Below are 20,370 nucleotides of genomic sequence, written 5' to 3' on the forward strand. Positions count from 1 at the left end.
GTGTTTTGTTATCTACATATAACACATATCATAATTAATCATTAGAAACTCATATCCATCCGATTTATTCTTGGTGGACAAAAGCCTATTGAATTATATCTAATTTTTTGACAATAGGCTCATTTTATACCTTAACTACCTTATAGGGATTGAGAAAGATGACTTTGACACCTCCTGGCGAGGCAAATGTGAAACAAAGTGATGGCAAGTGGTATACAAAACAATTACAAAGTTATTAAATTAATAAATTTCTTAATTGAATCCAAATAATTTATAAATGAAATATTATTAATTGAATCCGAATTTAATAATTTTTTGTATTTTTTATTACTACCAATACTATTTATTGCACTGTTTACATCACTTTCTTTGACATTTTTAACACTAGGGCGCTCTATTTTCAGCAGTAGTGCTGCCTCTACTTTTCTGTCCCAATTCCTATAAATACGGTATTAGATAATTCATTTTTCATGGTGGCAAATACCTATTTGAATAAAAGATACTAATTTAAATGGTACTCCTCATACATCTATGACGATGACAAGGAGACTTGTAATATTTCTGAAAGATGATTTTTTACGCACATTTTACTTAACGCAAATAATCTGTTTTAGTTATACCATGCAACAAAAGTGAGGATTTAAAGAAAATTAAAAAAAAAAAACTATTTTGTTATCGATGGTAATGTGTTTTCGGACTTTCGTTTGTTTGTTGAATACAAATTGGGGGTTTTTTTAATTCGATTCATTCCATGGTATATCGACTATAAATGAAAATAAGGAGGTAACGTTGCCACTTTTGGAATGAAAACAAAAAAATAACCGTTGGATATATTTACAAAAAAAAGGTTAAAAAATTAATAAAAATGTTCGCGTTTTGTGTCAGTGTTTTTGTTTGTTGTAAAAAGTCAGTTCTGTATGTTTTTTTTTTTTATTGTCGTTTAAGTTCTCTTGTTTCCCATTAAACTCCCTTGAATATCTTTACGTTCCTCCTTAACTAAACAAAATAAAAAGTAAAAATTTTATATGTTCTACATTCCAGGAAAAGTTTGGATTGTATCTTTATACAGTTTGTTGTTCTTTTTTTTTTTTTAGAGAAGCATTTTGTTTTAGATAAAATTTCATTCACTTAATTATTTTTTGTTTTACATAAAACACCTAATTTTTTTCAACATTTTTTTTTTTTTGTATACAATTAAATATATTTATAAATAGGTATATTTTTTTATTTAAAAAAAAAACATTTATTTATTTAGTTTTCTTTGAAAGTCGATTGGAATTTGAAAATTGTGACGTTTTATTTTCAGGTCCATTAGACTTTCAAAATTATATTAAAATTTTAATAACGGTTAACATTATAATTGAAGAATTTTATATTTTTGTTTTATAAATATAATATAGTTCTCCATATTTTTTTTTGCATTATAATTGACAAACCAATATTGGTCCTTTCACCTTTTTCTTCATGGATTGTTTTATTTAGTTTTTTTTTCGCGTAAATTTATTAATTTTGAGTGTGAAGTTGGTATAAAAATTAAATCTGAGCAAAACTATTTTTTATAGATTCACACTTGTCTTTGCCAATTTTTTTTTTTTAATAACAGCTAGTTATTTATTTATTTTTTTCAAATATGGGCTAGAAGTTAATAAATTTAATTAAAATTATTTAATTTTAAAACCTAAATATATTTTTAACATCAGGACCATCGATGTTGTTAAGACTGTTGAAGATTTAATCATGCTTCCTGTTGAGTTGCTGGCTGTGTTTGACATTTCTGATGAGGATATTACATCAATCATTGCGACGTCAACTGTAAGAAACAAAATTTTATTATTCAGGTTTTCACTTTGATTTTTGGGATTTTGAACCAAATTTTTTTTTGTGACAAAAATGGGAAGATTTTATATAAATTTTATAATAAAACTGTTTTTATTTTTTATTTTTTCATGATAATTTTAAAGTTACTGACAGTTTTAAAAGAACTTTTGAAAAGAGAAACGAAAAAAATCCGTGACGTAATAATGTTAATTGAATTTTAAAACATATCTGTATACAATTATTCATTAACATTATGGCAGTTTAAGTTATTTTTTGATTGGTTAACTACGAAACGAGCTATTAGCCATTATAGATTAAAATGACCATGTATACATAAATACATAGTGTGGGAATAAGAATGGTCCTGTAAGATCCGACTCAAGAACATATATAATAAGGACGTAACACTAAAGTGGATAGAGTAGCAGGAAAAATGCCACCTATCTTTGTACTGCGCATCAGGCTGTCTTTTGTTTTGCAAATTTTTGTCTTTTGTTTTCTATCAATTGAACAATTTCAATTGTTTTCAATCACTTAGACAGCCTGAGACGCAGTACAAAGTACAGAACGACCGATGACTAGACCTTGCCCAGATAGGCGCCTTAAATTCAGCCACCGGCGCTTATAGCTCGGCATAGGAAGTTTCATGTCCTTATTATACAGTGTGTTCATTTCAAAAGTATCCACCCTTAATAAATCTTAACCTGATGTGATGTGATTATTGTTTTGAGTGAAAACACGTCGATTTAGATATTGAGGAGGAAGTTCAAAAATGATACCTAGGGCATTTTAGGTTTCACCCCTTCACCCTTAGCCACCCTAACTTTGAAATTTCATATGGCCCCTCCTACCTCCTGATACCTCATTTCAAGAGCATACAATTCTTCTTCAACCATGTTAAAAAAAATGAATTCGATCAATTGGTTCTTAAAATAGACTACCCAGTAGATGGAGATAGAGAATTTTATGCCCTTTCAAATGCTTTATAGCAAGGTAGGGAGTGCCATTTCAAAGTTGAGTCAAATGTATTTATAAATTTTTATTGAAATCCCTTGCATATCTCCGTAAGGGTGGATCTTCTGTGTAATCTATCTTGCGAATCAATCGATTTCAAATGATGTATAGCATGTCAGGGGATGCTATTTGAAATTTGAAAGTTAGGGTGGCTAGGGGTGAAGGGGTGAAACCAAAAATTCTCTAGGTAACATTTTTGAACTTCCTACAATAAAGACTATTAACATTTTTGGTCTTAAGTGCACGGTTATGGAGATATAGCCCAAATGGTTTTCCTTAAAATGGAGGCACTTCCCTCACCTATTTTTGAAAGAATTTTGTGCATTAACACTCGGTACGTGATACTGAAACTATTTAAATAAAAAATAACTTATGCTATTTAGTGCAGAAAAAAATTCTCTGTAGTCTGAAGTATAATTTGATCTAAACAAACGAATACGTGATACTTACTAGTAACCGTGTGAGTACGAATATCGGCATACTTTTCACCATGACCTAAATAACCTGGTATTGTGGCTACACATGTCAATTCTAGTTTTCCAGAGTCTCCAGCATGTAATTCTGATACCTCAACACTTAATTGACTAACGGACGCATCGATATGATGATGATGTGAATGTCCACCCCGTATATGTTCATTAGTGGCTGTGACCACCCTTAAACCATTTCGTACACCATTTCTATGCACATTTGTAAATGATTTGACCAGCGCTTCATTAACCTAATTAACATAACATTAAACATTCATGCAAATAATTACTATATGAAACTGATATATCTATCGGAAATAGGAGAAAGGGGAGGAGATGGAATAACTCACTTTTTGATCGTTGATTAACCACGTAATATGTGGTGGTGGACGTGCAACAGATGTAGTGCAATTTGCTACTAATGTTTCACCAACATTGTACACTTCTTTTTCAAATGTTATCTTTGGATCTGAAGTTTGAGGCACTATAAAATATTATCAAAATATTAAAATTAACAAAAAAGTTATACGTAGGTAGTTGGGTCATACAAGCAAAATCTTAAGAAATATTCAAAGCTTTTAATATAATTAAAAGCCTAATGCACATGATGTTAAAATTTGAAGACAATTTATGTCGCTTATGAAGACAAAATACCACGCATGAGATAATTGCAATTAAAAATGGCATTTTTAACACACGTAACATAGTAGAAGTTTGCGCAAACAAGGCAATTTTTTCCAGAGTAAGATTTTATAGAGTAAGAGCTGATGCTGGAAGTTTCATTAAATGTTTAGATATAGTATCATCTACTTAATACCTGAGCATTTATGCATATATTTGGCCAAAAAAAGAAAAGTGTGAACCATAGGCAAACAAACTTTAATCGAAAGTATAGGCTATTTTAAAACTAAAAATAATTAAGGCAGACACTTTTGGGGGGGCTAAAATTTAAGAAAACCAACAGGCAAAAGTGTCTGTTTTTGTGTAAATATTTTTTAATATATGTAATTAACACGCTATTTAAATGGTAGCGTGACTCAAGCACTTCATATTATACTTAAAAAAATCAACTTTGAGGTGGCTTTCTTAAATTTTAACCTCCTCAAAAGTGTCTGCCTTATTTATTTTTAGTTTTAAAATAACCTAAACTTTCGATTAATGTTTGTTTATCTACGATTCACACACTTTTATTGGGCCATATTTTTTTACATCTTTCTATTATGCGCAATACCGGATGCCCTCCGATGGCTCAGGCAAACACAAGCATAAATGCTCAGGTATTAAGTAGATACTATGACTAAAAATTTAATGATGCATGAAACACTTCATGAAACTTGCATCAGCTCTTACTCTAATATTTCCAATCTTTAAAAGACAATTATTCACCATTTAGTTTCCATAAAATATTAAATTAAATTACATATTATTTTTATTACATTTAGAATATTATTTTTAATGGAGGGGAGTATGTGTGTATTCATCCTACTATATATGTACATTCATTCTTAGTATTGTGTGAGACTGTAGTAGTAACACCACAGTAACAATAAAAAAGCTTTGTTTATAACCTTAGTTATGTATATGTCGTAGCCAATTAGCTTAATTAGCCGTTCAGTTAACAGATTAGTCTTTTTACTAAGCTGTGCCGTTTAACTTTCGGCCTGATTAATACTCAGCCGTACTATCAAAAATTTCAATATGATGTTACAACTTTGACAACTGCTATAAAGGAGTATTGAATTTCTTTTCAAGGCGTAAATTGGAATTTATTTCCATGCACTATTGTTGGATTGACAGCAGCGGTAATGCTGGTAAAAAGGGTTTAATACATTGTGTTTGTTAGCCTTATCACTTTAATTTTCTAATATTTTATAACTAGCTGTGAACTACCCGCTTTGCTGGGCAACATCCCCACTTGCACCCCTCCCTCCACATTTCCTTCCGTGGGATAACAGTTTTGTAATGTACACGTCATGCTCTTTTATTTGATACCCCACTTAGGTATATTTGTAAATATTCGAAAATTCCTTCCCACTTTCTCGCTACACCTTTCTACCCTCCGAAGGTTAAAAGTAGATAAAAACAATAGATCTTTGAAGCTGGTTGTATATCGTGTCAATATTTGAGCTTAATCGATGCACAACTTTTTTAGTTTTTGAAGCATATCTCTTTCAACCCCTTACTCTACTAAAATATGGATGTATTATACATAAACACCTTCCTCTTGAATATCTCTATCTATTAAAAAAAAACCGCATCAAAATCCGTTGCGTAGTTTCAAAGATTTAAGCGTACATAGGGACATAGGGACAGAAAAAGCGACTTTGTTTTATAATATGTAGTGATAGTGATAAAATTTTTGGAGTTTATTAAATACTTACATATTACTTCAAGCTCTTGGTGTTGAGATTCTTTAGTGAATATTAATGGTGTTTCCAGTGAAACAATACATGTATATGGTCCAGATGCCGTGAAATCTAAACCAGTTAATTTGATTTGTTTATCATTGGAATTTTCCCACTGAAACAACATAAATCATTGTCAATTTTTTTTACTGAAAATAGGCTAGAAAATTAATGTCATAATAATTTATATCTGCACAGATTATGGGTTTTAATATCAGTTTGATAAAATAATAATGCCTTATTTATTCAAATAACTTCGATACAAATTTAAATTTATTTACTTTTGTCACATGATCTAAAACGATAATTTCTGGCGTTCACATGATTAATAAACGAATTGAGTACTTCTAGTAAACAAAATTTTTTTATAACGCTTATATCTCAAAAATGATGAAGAGAAGTGGCAAGAGACAAGAGGCAAAAATTGTTTAAAATCATTCAAAATATGAAATACAATAAGTTTTTAGTCATATATTTGATCGAAACCACATAATAAACGTTAATTTTGACAGTATCAAATTTTCATCAGGTTTTGTTTTTTTTGTTTTTTTTTCAACCGCTTGTATCTCAAAAACGGTGAGTTTTAGCAAAAAATGCCATGAGACAAAAAATGCTTAGAATACCTCAAAATATAAGGTATAATAATTGTTTTTTCTAATTTCATCAATTTTTTGAAGAATATGCTTGGGCGAACTTTATAATCTAATCAATATGACTTTGTTCTACACACTAATACGAACATTTCGAGTCGGGTCCTATAAAAGTCATAATGTTCCATAGAATTGCAACTTTATGACCTTTTTCCGGCTTTATTTCTTACAGTTGCAGTGTAGGGATAGATACTTATTATTATACTTACATCTAACTTGGCTCCAGTTATTGTATAATTCACATATGGTGGATTTCGTTCTTTGATATATTGAAATATTTTATTTCCATTTTTTCTCCATTCAACTTTATATACCATTTGTGGATCAGCACTATGTACACAATGTAACGTTGCACTTTGACCTTTTTCAACATATCTTGGCATTTTCAACTCAACACGAACATTTCCACTACAATATCCTGTAATGAGAAAAAAAAACAATTTTTAATAAAATGTCCATTACAAGCTCAATGAATTATTTGAATTAATAGTCTTGACAATTTAATGACAAGTTCGTGTACATGCGGTTCTTATTTATTTAATGATTAATCTTTAATTAGAATTCATAATAAATGACTTTTATTGAATTACAAATTTATTTGTCAATTATGTATGTTTGCGTGTGTTCATCAATCAAAACTGTTGCATTTTCTTTAAATTCTATGGAAGTACAATTACATAAGCGAACAAATTTTCAACTTTTTAAACAACTGACAAAACTTAGCTTGTTTTGGATTACAATACAGATACAGCAATCCTTAAAAAATTTAAAAAATAACAAAAAACATCGTTTAAACAATTTGCATAAAATTTAAACTGTCCACCATTATTTTTAGTATTTTAAGCTAAAAGAAACTGAGTATTTTGAGCTAAAAGAAACAAGTCACAATTGATTTGTGACTTTTCTTTTGCCTTTTGCGCGACGTTGTATCTTCGTTTTGAGTAACCCATAAAAAATCTGCCATCATGCAGGATCCTACCGTCCTTTATTCTATTGTTCGAACGGATGGAATCTTCCTCCTTGTTCATCACTCAGCGCATCAAGATTATCAGGAAAAAAAGTCTAAAGGAGAGTGTAAAAATGTGGAGAGTGTCGATTTTGAGCGACATTATATGCTTAACCTACCCGCTAAAACCGGTTATTCCACCCGCTAGTGGCTATACAATGCTTAGTCCTTCTAAGCCCGCCCGCTAAAACACAATCTTTACTTCCATCTTTTGGACAATTAGATGGCGGAGCTCGCTCTAATTCATAAAAAGCTATAATCTTGGTGGCCCCGCTAAACACCAAAGTTATCCTATTTATTGGTCAATTTGCTGGGCTCCCAATTTAGTTTTTCAGTCACTCATACCTAAACAACGTAAGTAAATTATCAAATTATCAAGAATGGTTGATTTTATAAAAAAAAAAAAAAATAATAAAAATAAAAATAAAAAACCAAACAGACAAATTCGATTTACCATAGACATATTTTAAAACATTTTTTATATAATAAACACTCTTCGAAAATTATTCAAAAACAACAATAGCTATTTGCAATGAACCCATTGAACAATGTTCTTTCTATATAGGTACATTTTTGTTACAGTTTATAAATTATTCAAAATCCACTTAGAACTTCTTGTATATGCAGAAACTAGTAGATTTAGACAACATCCACAAAATTTACATTTTTTTCTCATATATTATTCATAACTTTTTTTCAAAAAAACAAGACTTTTATTAAACTATTTTGTTATAAATAAATAAGTCTGTTTTCATTCTCCTTAAGGACGATCCAAAAATATTAGTATATGAAAATATTTGAAACTTACGTTTCAAATTTGGAGGGTGGATTCTGTTAGAAGCATACCTTAAAAAACACTTGGGATTAGCAATATAGGATTAATATATTAAAAATGCAAACTGTAAAAGCTCAAATCTATAAATTTAACAACGTTAGGGGTATTAAAAAATTTACGTCCTCAAAGAGCATTAATGAGATTGTATATACAAGATTTAAGGATGATGTCAAGAAAATGTGATTTCTTTCGGACATCTTTGAAAGATATCAAGTTCGGTATATTACAAGTAGAACGTTTTTTTCTCAACAAATTCATACCTTGGTTCCTTGCAATTTTTTAAAGTTAAAAGTACGTTTCTAGTTTAATAGAATGTTAAATTTTTTTGAGATTGATCTTATAAGAAGGTGGATCTTGCAATTTTCAAAACGTAAGCCTTGTTGCTTGGTGATATACCGATGTCTATGGCAGCATTGTGCGATTTTAGACGAATTTCCCTTCGGATGTAATTAGCTGAGGTAGCTGAGGTTCATATTAGGTTTACATTAGGTTTAAATTATCATTTGTTTACAAAACTTTTATATTATTTTATATCAGAAAAAATGCTCCACATCGATTTTGGAGCTCATTTACTACGCAGCAAAAAATTATTGTTCATGGATTATTTTACGTGCCATATTCTAGAATATTAAAGAAGGTTCGACAGCCTTGAGTTACTTTTGAGGATAGGTTACTTAAAGCTTGTTTTTAGTTCGTGATCCTATTTCGCCTATACCGCGTAAAAATATGCATTACGCATCAATAATTGTCTCTATTTTCCGTACCCAAATATGCAGACTGTATTCTGCCATTTAATTTTTTCCTTAATGCTAGTCTTATTGGTTTCCAATGTCCAGCTTTGAGGTAGTGAAATTTATATTTAAACATTAAGAAAAGGAAAAACAGTTTTGAAAATAAACGTTGGTAAAAGATCTAAAAATTCACATCGTTTATCATCATCACAAACTATCCATAACGTTCGACATTTAGTATAAACATCTACATATATTCAATTCTCTTTCGCTGTTCTGTTCTCTCTCTCTCACTAATACAGTTACAGTTTTTGTATATTGTGTCGTAATGCCATGTCACAATTTCCATTTTATAATTCATTTAGTGAACTCCGAGAGTCAATTATTTAATTGTGTTAAGGTTTGTGTGAGCAGAGAATTGTCATCATCATCTATTGTAACATGAACTGTAACTGTTACGATGACTGTAACTGTAACTGTAACTTTACATAATATCTAACATTCAGTCGTTCATTCATTATACCTACCACAAATCACCAGTCTAAAATAATGAACCTAAATGAAACATTTCAATTTGTGTAGGTTAGCTACCTCTATATTTGATGTAATGTAACACTACCTAGTACTTTACGTTTAGTTTATTTTATTTAACAGTAGCGTCACAAATTAATAATTACAGAGTTGATACGGAGAGTACAATTGGCTAATACCGTCATTTTAATTGTACTACTACTACTTCTATTTTTTCAAGCAATAAATAATGTATTGCTCCTACGTTTTAAGGAGATATGCAAGGGATTTCAATACAACTTTATAAATACATTTTTTGATTAACATAGTTTTCAAAAATCACAAAAAATTCCTTGGTCATTGGGCATTTTATTATTATTTTGTCGTTAAAAGTTGGCGGACAAAATGATGAATCATATAGGTTATCCTTTTCAATTGGATATTTCTATATCAAAAAATCAAGAGAGTATGATAAAATATTTAGGCAATCTTGTAGTTAATAATAATACCATAAAAATAGGTAAGGTTGTCAATGATATAAAAACAAAATTTTAATTTAATTATGAGTTCATCGAAGATCCATCATTTGATGAACAGAGACGACTATTCGCTCCGTGCGTGAGTTTCGTTTCCATGGTAACGATACACTTCTTTAATTATAGAATTGTATGGATGCATATATAATTGTATGGATTGCATTTAAGACTTACATTTAAAATTTAATATTCTTGTCTCACAAATTTAAATAAATAATTATGATAATTTACATTTGAAAAATAATATTTGTTCAATTTGATTTCTTATTTTCACAATTTTTAATGCATTAAGTTTAATTAATTCGTGTTTTTCAATAATTTTAATTTGACATTTCTATTACATTAATATGTAAAGAATTGCAAATTAGTCATAACAGCCCCCTTTAACTCCAAAATTTTTCACTTAAAGCGCTGGCATCGATTTTATTGTCCCTACCATGACTACGCACACAACGAATAGTTAGAGTAATGATGATTGAAGAGTGATGTCTATATATTATCAAATTTATAAGCAGCACTTGCACACAATATATTATATATTTTTGTAGTTTTGTATTTATTTTTGCGTGGCATTGTAAAGCTAAAAATAACACATTATTTGACTACAAAGCCTGTATTTGGTTTATATGTACGTAGAGTACAATAAACCAAAACTTTTTTACAATATTGTGGGGAAACAATCACCTTAAACTCAACTCAACAATCTAAATTAGTTTGTGGAATATCTAGAAGTGGTACGGAATTTAATTGGCAGTACCATTTTATCGACTATGACCTAATAATAACATGGCCAATGCAAAAGTTGCGAAGCTTTATTGAATTTACTTAAAATTTCTGCGTATATTCGCTTAATGTCGAATACAAAACGGCTAATATTTGTTCTTATATTTGTCTTTTCACAGAAAGAAAGAATATAACTTTTTCCGTTTTTAAGTTGCCATGAAAGAAGATGATTAACAAGTGAAAACAAACAATTGACTGAATTAGTAGTTGAAATACCATGTATAAACAGAAATTTGATAATTTTGATATCTAAAAAAAACGAAGAAAATAGTTTAAGGGTGATATTCAAATTTCGATCTACAAACTGGCAGTGAAACCTTTAGAAAAAATTTTGATAAAATCGATTTTTACGTTTTAACAAAAGTTTGATTTAAGTCTATATGAGATTGAAAAAGGTATTAAAATTTCGAGCTAAATTCTAGCTGAAAGACAGAAATTTTGAGCTGCTTTGAAACTTGTTACATTCTTTGATAATCCTGAAAAAATTACTGGTCTGGAAAACTTTTGACATTCTTCAAACAGTTTCACTGCCATTTGTTTTTAAAATTTCAAAAAATATTTTTTAATTTACGGGAAAATAAAAACGATTTTTGGAAAATGTGAAATATGACGAGAGGCAGCTCGAAAACAGCTTTGAAATTCCTACAAAGTTTGTTTTTTGAAACAGCTCGACTCCCGCATACCAACCCGTTGTACCCAAGATTATTTTACATCACAGGATTAGCGCGAGCCTAAAATCCCGTAGACCGGTGCTAGCGCCACTCCATTAAAAGCATGTCTAACGCGGGTATCAGAGAGTGGGCGGATTCACAGACTTATTGCAAACCGAAAATCTCACAATCCCTAATTAACTCGACGCCATTAGAGGCTTGGTCAACCCCCAGGTTCAAATCAATGTTAATCGAAAGGTTAACACAAAAGAGTCAAATAAGTTGTAGACTAGTACAATTATTTCGACCCCAATAAATTGAAAACTTGATTGTTTTTTGCGTGGAAACTAGTTTTTCTCGTCAATCTGTATCATGTAGCTTCTGTCTTCATGAATTTTAAGTAATTAAGCGTTTTATTGGAAATTTATAACATTTCTAGCAACGTCTGAAAAATTAATTTCACAAAACTACAAAGTGTGCGTACCATTAGGATGTGTCTTAAGTTCAAAACTGTTTCAGCTCTTGATTGATTTGCTGTCTTGGATGTTCTTTTTTATGCTGACGACAAAGTCTCGTGATCAAAAGTTAAACTTGGATGAATGTTTTGGCGGCTTAAAAAAGCAAGAGAGAACTTACGTCTTTATGTGCAAAAAGAAGTTTTCATATCAATCAAAGAAATAATTGGTAAAGCTTTCATTACTTAGTTATTATTCAAGCTTTTGGTTCGATCATGCCTTTTGGAATATTATTTTATGATTCTAATAGCTGTGATGAAATTATTTAAAGAACCAAGAAGTGTAAATGGATTCCTTAAAATATTAGTTGTAGTAAAGACGAACATTATTTTGTATCTACTTGTATGGTAAACAGTGTAGGTTTTTTTGTTTTCAATTCCAATTTTTAGTGTAGTAAATTTTTTAATTTTATTTTACTAACGCCACTGGTATTTCATTAAAGTTAGTTTTGGTCATATTGTTGATGCGGAACGAAACATTGATGAGTGAAAATGTTTAATGTAACATAATAATATTGAAATGTCATCTTATGTAATACACGATTACATAAATTATTATGTAACGTTTTAATGTAAATTTATGGGTAAGGTATTTAATGTAGAGTGTTTAGTTAACTAGCTAGCTAAACTTAGAAGTCTGATAAACGGTAGAGTTAATAAATTTTGCATGATATTTATTTAATAAGATTAATGCAAATATCAGAACGTGGATTAACTTTTATTTAGGATTAATTTTGCATGATATTTAATAATATTATTGCAAAAATCAGAAAATGGATTAACGTTGTAATCTTTATCAGAATAAGAATGGGCTAAGATATAAAATTTTCCGAAAATTGCATACAATTTATTCGTTAAAAACTTTGAAGGAGAAACTACAGAATATTATAACTCTAGGCCCAAAAATTCCTTTCAAATTCAAGCGACCAAGATTTTTGTTGGTGATATTTTTGCAATTTTTTCAAAAATTGTGTTTAAGTTTCGAAAAAAATATTTCAGACACATATGCAGCTATGCCAAATTTATTCATAGTCAATTTTAAGCCCTCGATACCTTTGGAAAAGTTAAATTTTTGTCTTCTTTATTACTATTCGTGCAACGTTATTTTGCATAATGTAGTCTCTGTCCTTGAAAGATGATAATTTTTTGGTTTTCTCGGAAATAAAGGACACTAATAAAGAGGTTTTAAATTTTTATTTGCCTCTATTGGGTCTTTTTCAAGGATCAGTAAATTATGCTTGCACATTCTTTGTTTACGCAGGCATGGGCAAATGTGACTCATAGAAGTACCTAACACTTCTATAACTAAATAACGAGCAAGACAGCGACAACTTAACCAGTGTCAATACGAGTAAGAGAGAGGGACATTTTTTTCTACTTATCTCATTAAAATTAGAGAAACTGAGATAGGTAGAAGAGTTGTATACCCGTCTCGCTTTTTTAATCTATGAGCAATGTTGCCTTGCATAAAGAGACATACAATAAAGTTTATTGCACTGAATAAAGTTACAGCAGTGGTGAATTTGACTTAAAATAATTCGCCCATGCCTGCGTTTGAGTAACCTGTCTTTCTATAAACATAGGCGAAAGTTATAAGTAAATTTGTTACATGTTAGAACTGTAATTTATTACGTTTTTTAGCGTGTGATTATTTGATGCGTTTATTGTAATTTTAAAGGATCGCTTACTAAATAAACTAAATAAAAAACCGAGACATCCAGTATCGACATTAATTCGTGTTTGGTATCAACAGAAATATCATGATCGTCAGTATTAAATATTTAAAATAACACAATATATAGTCTAATAAAATTAAATAGAATATCATGGTAATAAATATCGTATCGTTTTTGAAAATAAACGAAAATGTGCACAATTACTTCAGCTAGAAATTTAAAAAAACTAATTAAAACCCCCAACTATCCCCCAAAAAAGGAGATTAGGTATGCTTCTGAGAGATCCAATTTTTTTTTTACAAAGTGCTTACACCCTAATAAACAACTATGGAAAATTTCAAAGATGCATTAGGTAATGTTTTACTTTTAAATATTTAGTTTTATTTCTAGTAATGAGAATAAAAAAACCGATATGCTCGACTCCATTAAACAATAAGTCCTGTATTCGGGGGGATTATTTGTACACTTATTGCACACTTTTCCGATCTAAAGCTTCAAGAAATCAAAACGAACAAGAGAGAACAAAAATTATCAAGTAATACAATAGTTATTTACTATACAAGTAGCATAAGAGCATTATTTACGTACGCATGCGAAATTTGCGTAATGAGTTGGGTAATCGCACGAGTTGGGCAATCGCAGAAGTACGTTAATAATGCGTTATTACACGTATATCGTCCAATACTGTATCTACGCCTCAAAAAAATAAACGGTAATTATCATTTACAAGTGAAAAAACAATTGACTAAGTTACTTGTTGAAATACCATGTATAAATAGTTACCAAACGTTTGTTTTTGCCATGTAAGTAAAAAGATAGCCACACATACATACATGCCACACAACTGATATTTCCATATAACACGTACTATATAATCTTCGCCTCATTTGCGCCCTATTTTTTTTAAGGAACATTTTTTACATTTAAACTTTTGTTCTATCTCTAATGACAAAATGGGTCCTACGGACCCAAGACCTTGACCTATGTTGCTCATTTACGAACTCGACCTGAATTTGAACGTCCTAAGCACGCTATAAGAATTTCAGCTCGATATCTCTTTTCTTTTTTGAGTGATCCTGTTGACAGGCGGACAAACAGACAGACAATCGGAAATGAACTAATTAGGTAATTTTATGAACACCAATACCAACATTTTGTACGTAGCATCAATATTTTTAAGCGTTTCAGTAGTAATAGAAGCTACTATAGTAACTTGTGAAAACTAGAACATTACAAGAGTTAGACTATAGTAACTTGTGAAAACTAGTACATTAAAAAAGTTACTACAGCTACTTGTGAAAATTAGACCATTCAAAAACTAACCCATAAAAACCAAGGTTTTATTATACTACCTTTATTTATTTAAAAAAAAAAATTTTTTTGTAAAAATTATTTAAAAAAATTTATTATTGTCGCCACGAGTCTGCGTGCAAAGTTTCAGCTCAATTGGATCACGGAAAAAGGGTTAAAAATTGAGCCAAAGTTTTTTCGACTGACAAACAGACAAGGAGAAAAGCAGAGCCTACGAGTTAAAATAAAGAGTAAAAAAGTAGTTATTGTAACTTGTGAAAACTAGAACATTAAAAAAGTTAATATAGTAACTTGTGAAAACTAAGACACTAAAAAAGTTTCTATAATAACTTGTTATTTGTTTAGATTTTGGCAATAATTTGGATAATTTGGTTGGTTGAAAATGATGTAAGTTATTTTTTAAGCTAATTTTATTAGTTATTTTTTAAGTTAATTTTATTACTAATTTTATTTTTAAGCTATTATTTTTATGGGATGAAAATGAGAGTAGTATATGTGGAAATGAAAATGAGTTCAGTATTGAACTATTTTTCGGGCGCAAAATGAGTTATAAAAGTGGTTCTTATCTCACGGGCGTAGATAAATTGTTTTAATATAGTGCCACAATAGTGTAAAAGGTATGTGACACTAAGCATAACGAAGAATAATCTGTCTTCCACAATTAAAGGAAACAATAATGTTTTAAACTGAATGGAATATATACGTTCAATTTACTTGAGTGCTTATATATGGTGTTCCATCAGACATAAATGGTAAGTAGATATATTATTACAGATTTTCAAGAATTTTTTGTACATCTTTCATTATTTTGAACAATATACTTACTTTAAAAAACTATCGGTTAGTTAGACCAAAAAGAGAATATTTGCATAAATTTAACTTGTTGTTCTTAATTCTTTAATGCTCTTATTTTAAAGACAAAGTAGTGCGCTTGAAGCTGTATTCCGATATCTTCTTGGAATCCAAGTGCTGTCGTGAAAATTAGAAATTCAATGCTATTTGAAAAACGAAAAACAATTCAATGTGTGTCTTGACGCACATGTGTCACCTGTTTAATGAAAACCGTCGTACTATTTAGGCATCTCCTCTATTTTATATACAGCACGACATATAAAAACACTATCTTTTGTCCCCCGATTCGCCCGCAATTTTGTCCTAAACTGGCAAAGATCATTAAAAAGTAATATAAAATAAACAGGGTGAAGGAGATACAATTTATGGACATCTGTTCCACCAAGGTTATCAGATATTAAGTCTAACAAAAAAATTAAATTGTTTAGAATAATATTAACTATTGCTTAAAAAAATTGAAATAAATAAAGAGAAAATAGGATTAAAACTATCCGTTTAACAAACTTTTTTGTTGTATTATGTAAAAATGATTATTTCTTTTAAACTAATTTTTTTTAATGAATATGCAATAATCAAAAGTAAACTTCTTCAATAATTTTACACAGATAAAATTATATGTTATCAAAAGTTTTCGATAAAGTATAAAAAGTATGTCCGATAGCCTTGGTTGAACAGATGTCCATAAATTGTCTCCTCCACTCTGTTTTATAAAATGTCAAAACTATAAATATAATTTTTTAAATTATTAAAAAAAAAATATCTCTCTTAATTATAGCTCATGTGTTATTCTGATGTATGAGCTATACTATTGTCAAGTTTCATTCAAATCCATTCAGTAGTTTTTGCGTGAAAGCACAAACGAACAAACAAACAAACAATCACCCTTACTTTCACATTTATAATATATAGGGATTATACCTACTCCCCTTCAATTGTTTTTTTACTCAATTACAGTTAAAAAACTGAAATTTTGTGTTTTTAGTTTTTCGGGACGTTATTTCTTATTTGTGTTAAATAAAAAATTTGATTAGAGTATGTTAAAACTTGACGAAAATTCAAATATTATTGTTCTTGATCTCCTTGCCGAAAGTACGACCGTGTCTGACTCCGGGAAGAATAAATTTTCGGAAATAATAACTTTCAGAAATATCATGGAGTAAATGATACAGAGTCTCGACATTTATAGAGTAAAAATAACTTGATCAACTTGGAAACAACGAACACCCAAAATCATAACTCGATTGTTCATACTATACATCTGTGATTAACTCATCAAACTCTATTTAAGTATCCCAATAGAGGATATTTATGATATTTTAATTAGATTCAAATATTTTTTTCCGTAAATTTATTGACTGGACATTGAACTAAACCGTTGTTTTAGTAAATAATATCTTTTTAATCACTTAAAATTAATTAATAAAAGTACAAATTAAGTGAGAAAAATTCAAATTTCTAAAAAGGACGTGACGTCATAGTATATGGCTTGTCAGACTTGTTGACATACTGCATGGTATTAATTACTTATATTTTGTATGGTATTACACCTGCAGTTGACAGTACATTGAACTGTCATTTACTTTCAGCTCACATATTAATACGTCATCAACAGAGAGCGCCAAAAGGACTACGTTTAAACATCTCAAAATTATTCTCTTTTTAAATATTTTTTTACACTTAATTACAGCATTTTTAAACAGTATTTTTATTTTTTGCTATCTTATAACGGAGTAAACAATTAATTAAAAATAATAAAAAAATACATAAATATTGCATATTTCTTTTTTTCACTAAGAAGGATATGTTTTTTATTCTGTTAAGGCCCACCTGTTCTTTAAAAATACCCTGTATCTAAAGTGTAGTTAGAAAAGTTACGGAGTAAATCCGAGTGCGGAAATAAGGAGTAAGTATATATCGCAAAGAGTAATACGAGGGATATCCGCCACCTCATTTAAAGTAACTACTTTGCCACAGATAGCCGTTTATTTTACATATAAATACTACACCATATATAGAAGATAGTTCCTATTTTGCATTCTAGTACCGTTCATTTCATAGACAAAATGTGTATATGCACATTATATGTATAGTAGAATATGTGAACTTGTAATGGTTGAAAGTGGGTGGCAAATGTAAAGGGGGTAGATTATATTACGTAGATATACCGGTCGACGTATACGAATATGTACACATATGTATAACTAACATAAGAGGAATATTTCCAACTATCATTAAAATGTTATTTGGGACTTTGCTTTTGGTGACATATATTTAGTAAAGAAATACCTAATCCACTTTAAAGTTTCTATTGAAAAATACATTTGTTGTTCGAAAAAAAAATTCAATAATAATTCTGACGAAGATAGATTTGTATCTGGAATTATTATACGAAAAATAAGTATTATGAACTTAATTGAGGTAAGATTATCTGGGGATATCACAATTTATAAAGATAGCCAGCCTATTAAATAACTAAAACCAAGGATGCTGATTAACGAATTTTGGAGAAACGCTGTTCTGGATACACTACGGTAAGATCTACCTACACTGGATACTCAAGCTACCTATAAAACACTAAATATCTAACCCCGAACTTCAATTACAATATCTAAGAAAAATTTCGAGATGAACCGGCTACTTGTGTTAATTGTGGTGATCATCACATTGTTAACTACAAAGGTTGTCAGGTCTACAAAAAAATATTAGAAAAGAAATATCGTACATTAAGAAAACGAAAAATTGACACACCCATTACAATTTCCCGGGCAACTAAAGTAAATTTCACCCGGGAAAATTTTTCGTTTACCTAAGCAGCCCAAAATGGTAATCAAAATAACCAAAGGGTAGCAGTTGAAGAACTCCACCCCATTCGCAATGAAGAACAAAATTTCGTTACTTTCATGAAAGAATCATTTATAGAACTCAAAGAAATGTTTCGTGACTTAATGAAACAGAATAGTGTTATGATTAATCTCTTAACAGCTCTCATTGGTAAAATGAAATAAAATGGTTAAAAATATCAACCTTGTACTTTGGAACGCTAACGGATTAACAAACCGTCGCCTTGAACTCGAAGCGTTTCTCATAGATCATGATATTGACATAGCACTAATTTCTGCGATACGTTTCACTGCGAAAAGCTTTTTAAGCATTAAAAATTATTGCGTTTATGACACCAAACATCCAAGTGGAAAAGCTCAAGGGGGAACAGCAATTCTTATAAAAAAAAGTCTAAAACATCATGAAATGGAAAAACATGTTTCTAAGCAAATCCAAGCTACAAGCGTAGTTGTTGAGGATTGGGTTGGTTCAATAACAGTGTCAGCTGTTTACTGTCCACCATTATTATTATTATTATTTAAAATTTGAAATTAACGAATTCATGCCTGCCAAGGAGGGAGAGAGGATACAGGATTTACCCCCCAGAGCCTCCCATAGCCTTGAGAGACATAAATCTTCACAAGGCAGCTACGTCTTTTGAAGAAAGTTCACTGACTTGTGGCCGTGTAGTCTGTACGTCCGTCAGTCCACGCGACGTCCGTTGGTCCGTCTGTTTTCCGAGTCGGTGGTACGTAAGTCTGTCTAATGTCCTGGTCAAGCAGGCTCCGTCCCTGCACCGGGAGAAGGTGACGAAAAGGAGAAGAAAAAAAAATAGAGAAAAAGAAACTTCAAGGGCTGTTACTTGAAGACAGTCTGATGCAATCTCAATGTACGAAGGGTGCCTATAATGACAGCCTTCTGCATAGAAGAGATAAGGTGACGAAGATGAGACCTGCAGACCGGAATTTGAGATAGATTCGTCTCGAGAGTGGGGCGAATTGATAAAAAAAATAACAACTTTTGTTTGAAACATTTTTTCGTAAACATCACTGTTTACCCGTGAGGGCGCCAATTAGGCGGAAATTTTATAATATGTACTATACTTGATTATCAGTTATGTATGTGTCACATGTTTGTATGTGTAATGTGATAAAGAAATCAACACGGACTATGCATGGTATTTCAACAATTAACTCAGTCAATTGTTTGTTTTCACTTGTTCTAATATGTCTAGTATTCATTCATTCCATATTCATTCCATATAGATCGTATTCATACATTCACTATATCACATTATATTCCATACGTTATAAAAACTTTTTGATTTTGTACGGTTGAGGTGAACATGAATTCAATATATGCGATGGGATCGATCTATATTATAGCTCACATTCAAATATGTGTTTTAAATCGTATATACTTTCTTTTGTAGTACAGGGTATATATACTATTACAGTAGTGTAAGGTGTAAAATACGCCTTGTTTTTACCTTTATTTTTTAAAGAGTGGTAATGTGTTTATCAGTCGATATATGTGTGGTCCTATATGGCACACTAGAGACCAAACGCTGGCTTATTTTAATGATTCTAGCGTCAATCGATTTGTCGTAATATTGCGAGTGCTACTGAAGATATGGCAGTAATGGAAATTCAATATCGCGACCAGTAGAAGTGAAAAAGCAAACAATGAAAGTCGGCGAACTATTTTAAGTGCAGGGGTATCATTGAATGACTATTAAATAGACAAATTGATTAACGTAATAATCATTAAAATCGGTTCACGCGTTTGG

General features: G+C 30.3%; 1 protein-coding gene across 1 annotated transcript in view; it reads right to left on the reverse strand.

Moving 5' to 3' along the window:
* Positions 1 to 1,626: 1,626 nt before the first annotated feature.
* Positions 1,627 to 20,370, reverse strand: part of LOC123290806 — a 471,542-nt gene continuing 452,798 nt past the window's right edge. Inside the window, exons 2-6 of the mRNA XM_044871136.1 lie at positions 6,567 to 6,775; positions 5,684 to 5,822; positions 3,653 to 3,786; positions 3,283 to 3,553; positions 1,627 to 1,810 (exon numbers count right to left, since the gene is read on the reverse strand). Of these exons, the coding sequence (XP_044727071.1) occupies positions 1,662 to 1,810; positions 3,283 to 3,553; positions 3,653 to 3,786; positions 5,684 to 5,822; positions 6,567 to 6,775 (902 nt within the window). The 3' untranslated portion in view covers positions 1,627 to 1,661. The remainder of the gene's footprint in view (positions 1,811 to 3,282; positions 3,554 to 3,652; positions 3,787 to 5,683; positions 5,823 to 6,566; positions 6,776 to 20,370) is intronic.

Source organism: Chrysoperla carnea, chromosome 1 (genome assembly GCF_905475395.1).
Source record: "Chrysoperla carnea chromosome 1, inChrCarn1.1, whole genome shotgun sequence".
Lineage (NCBI taxonomy): Eukaryota > Metazoa > Arthropoda > Insecta > Neuroptera > Chrysopidae > Chrysoperla > Chrysoperla carnea.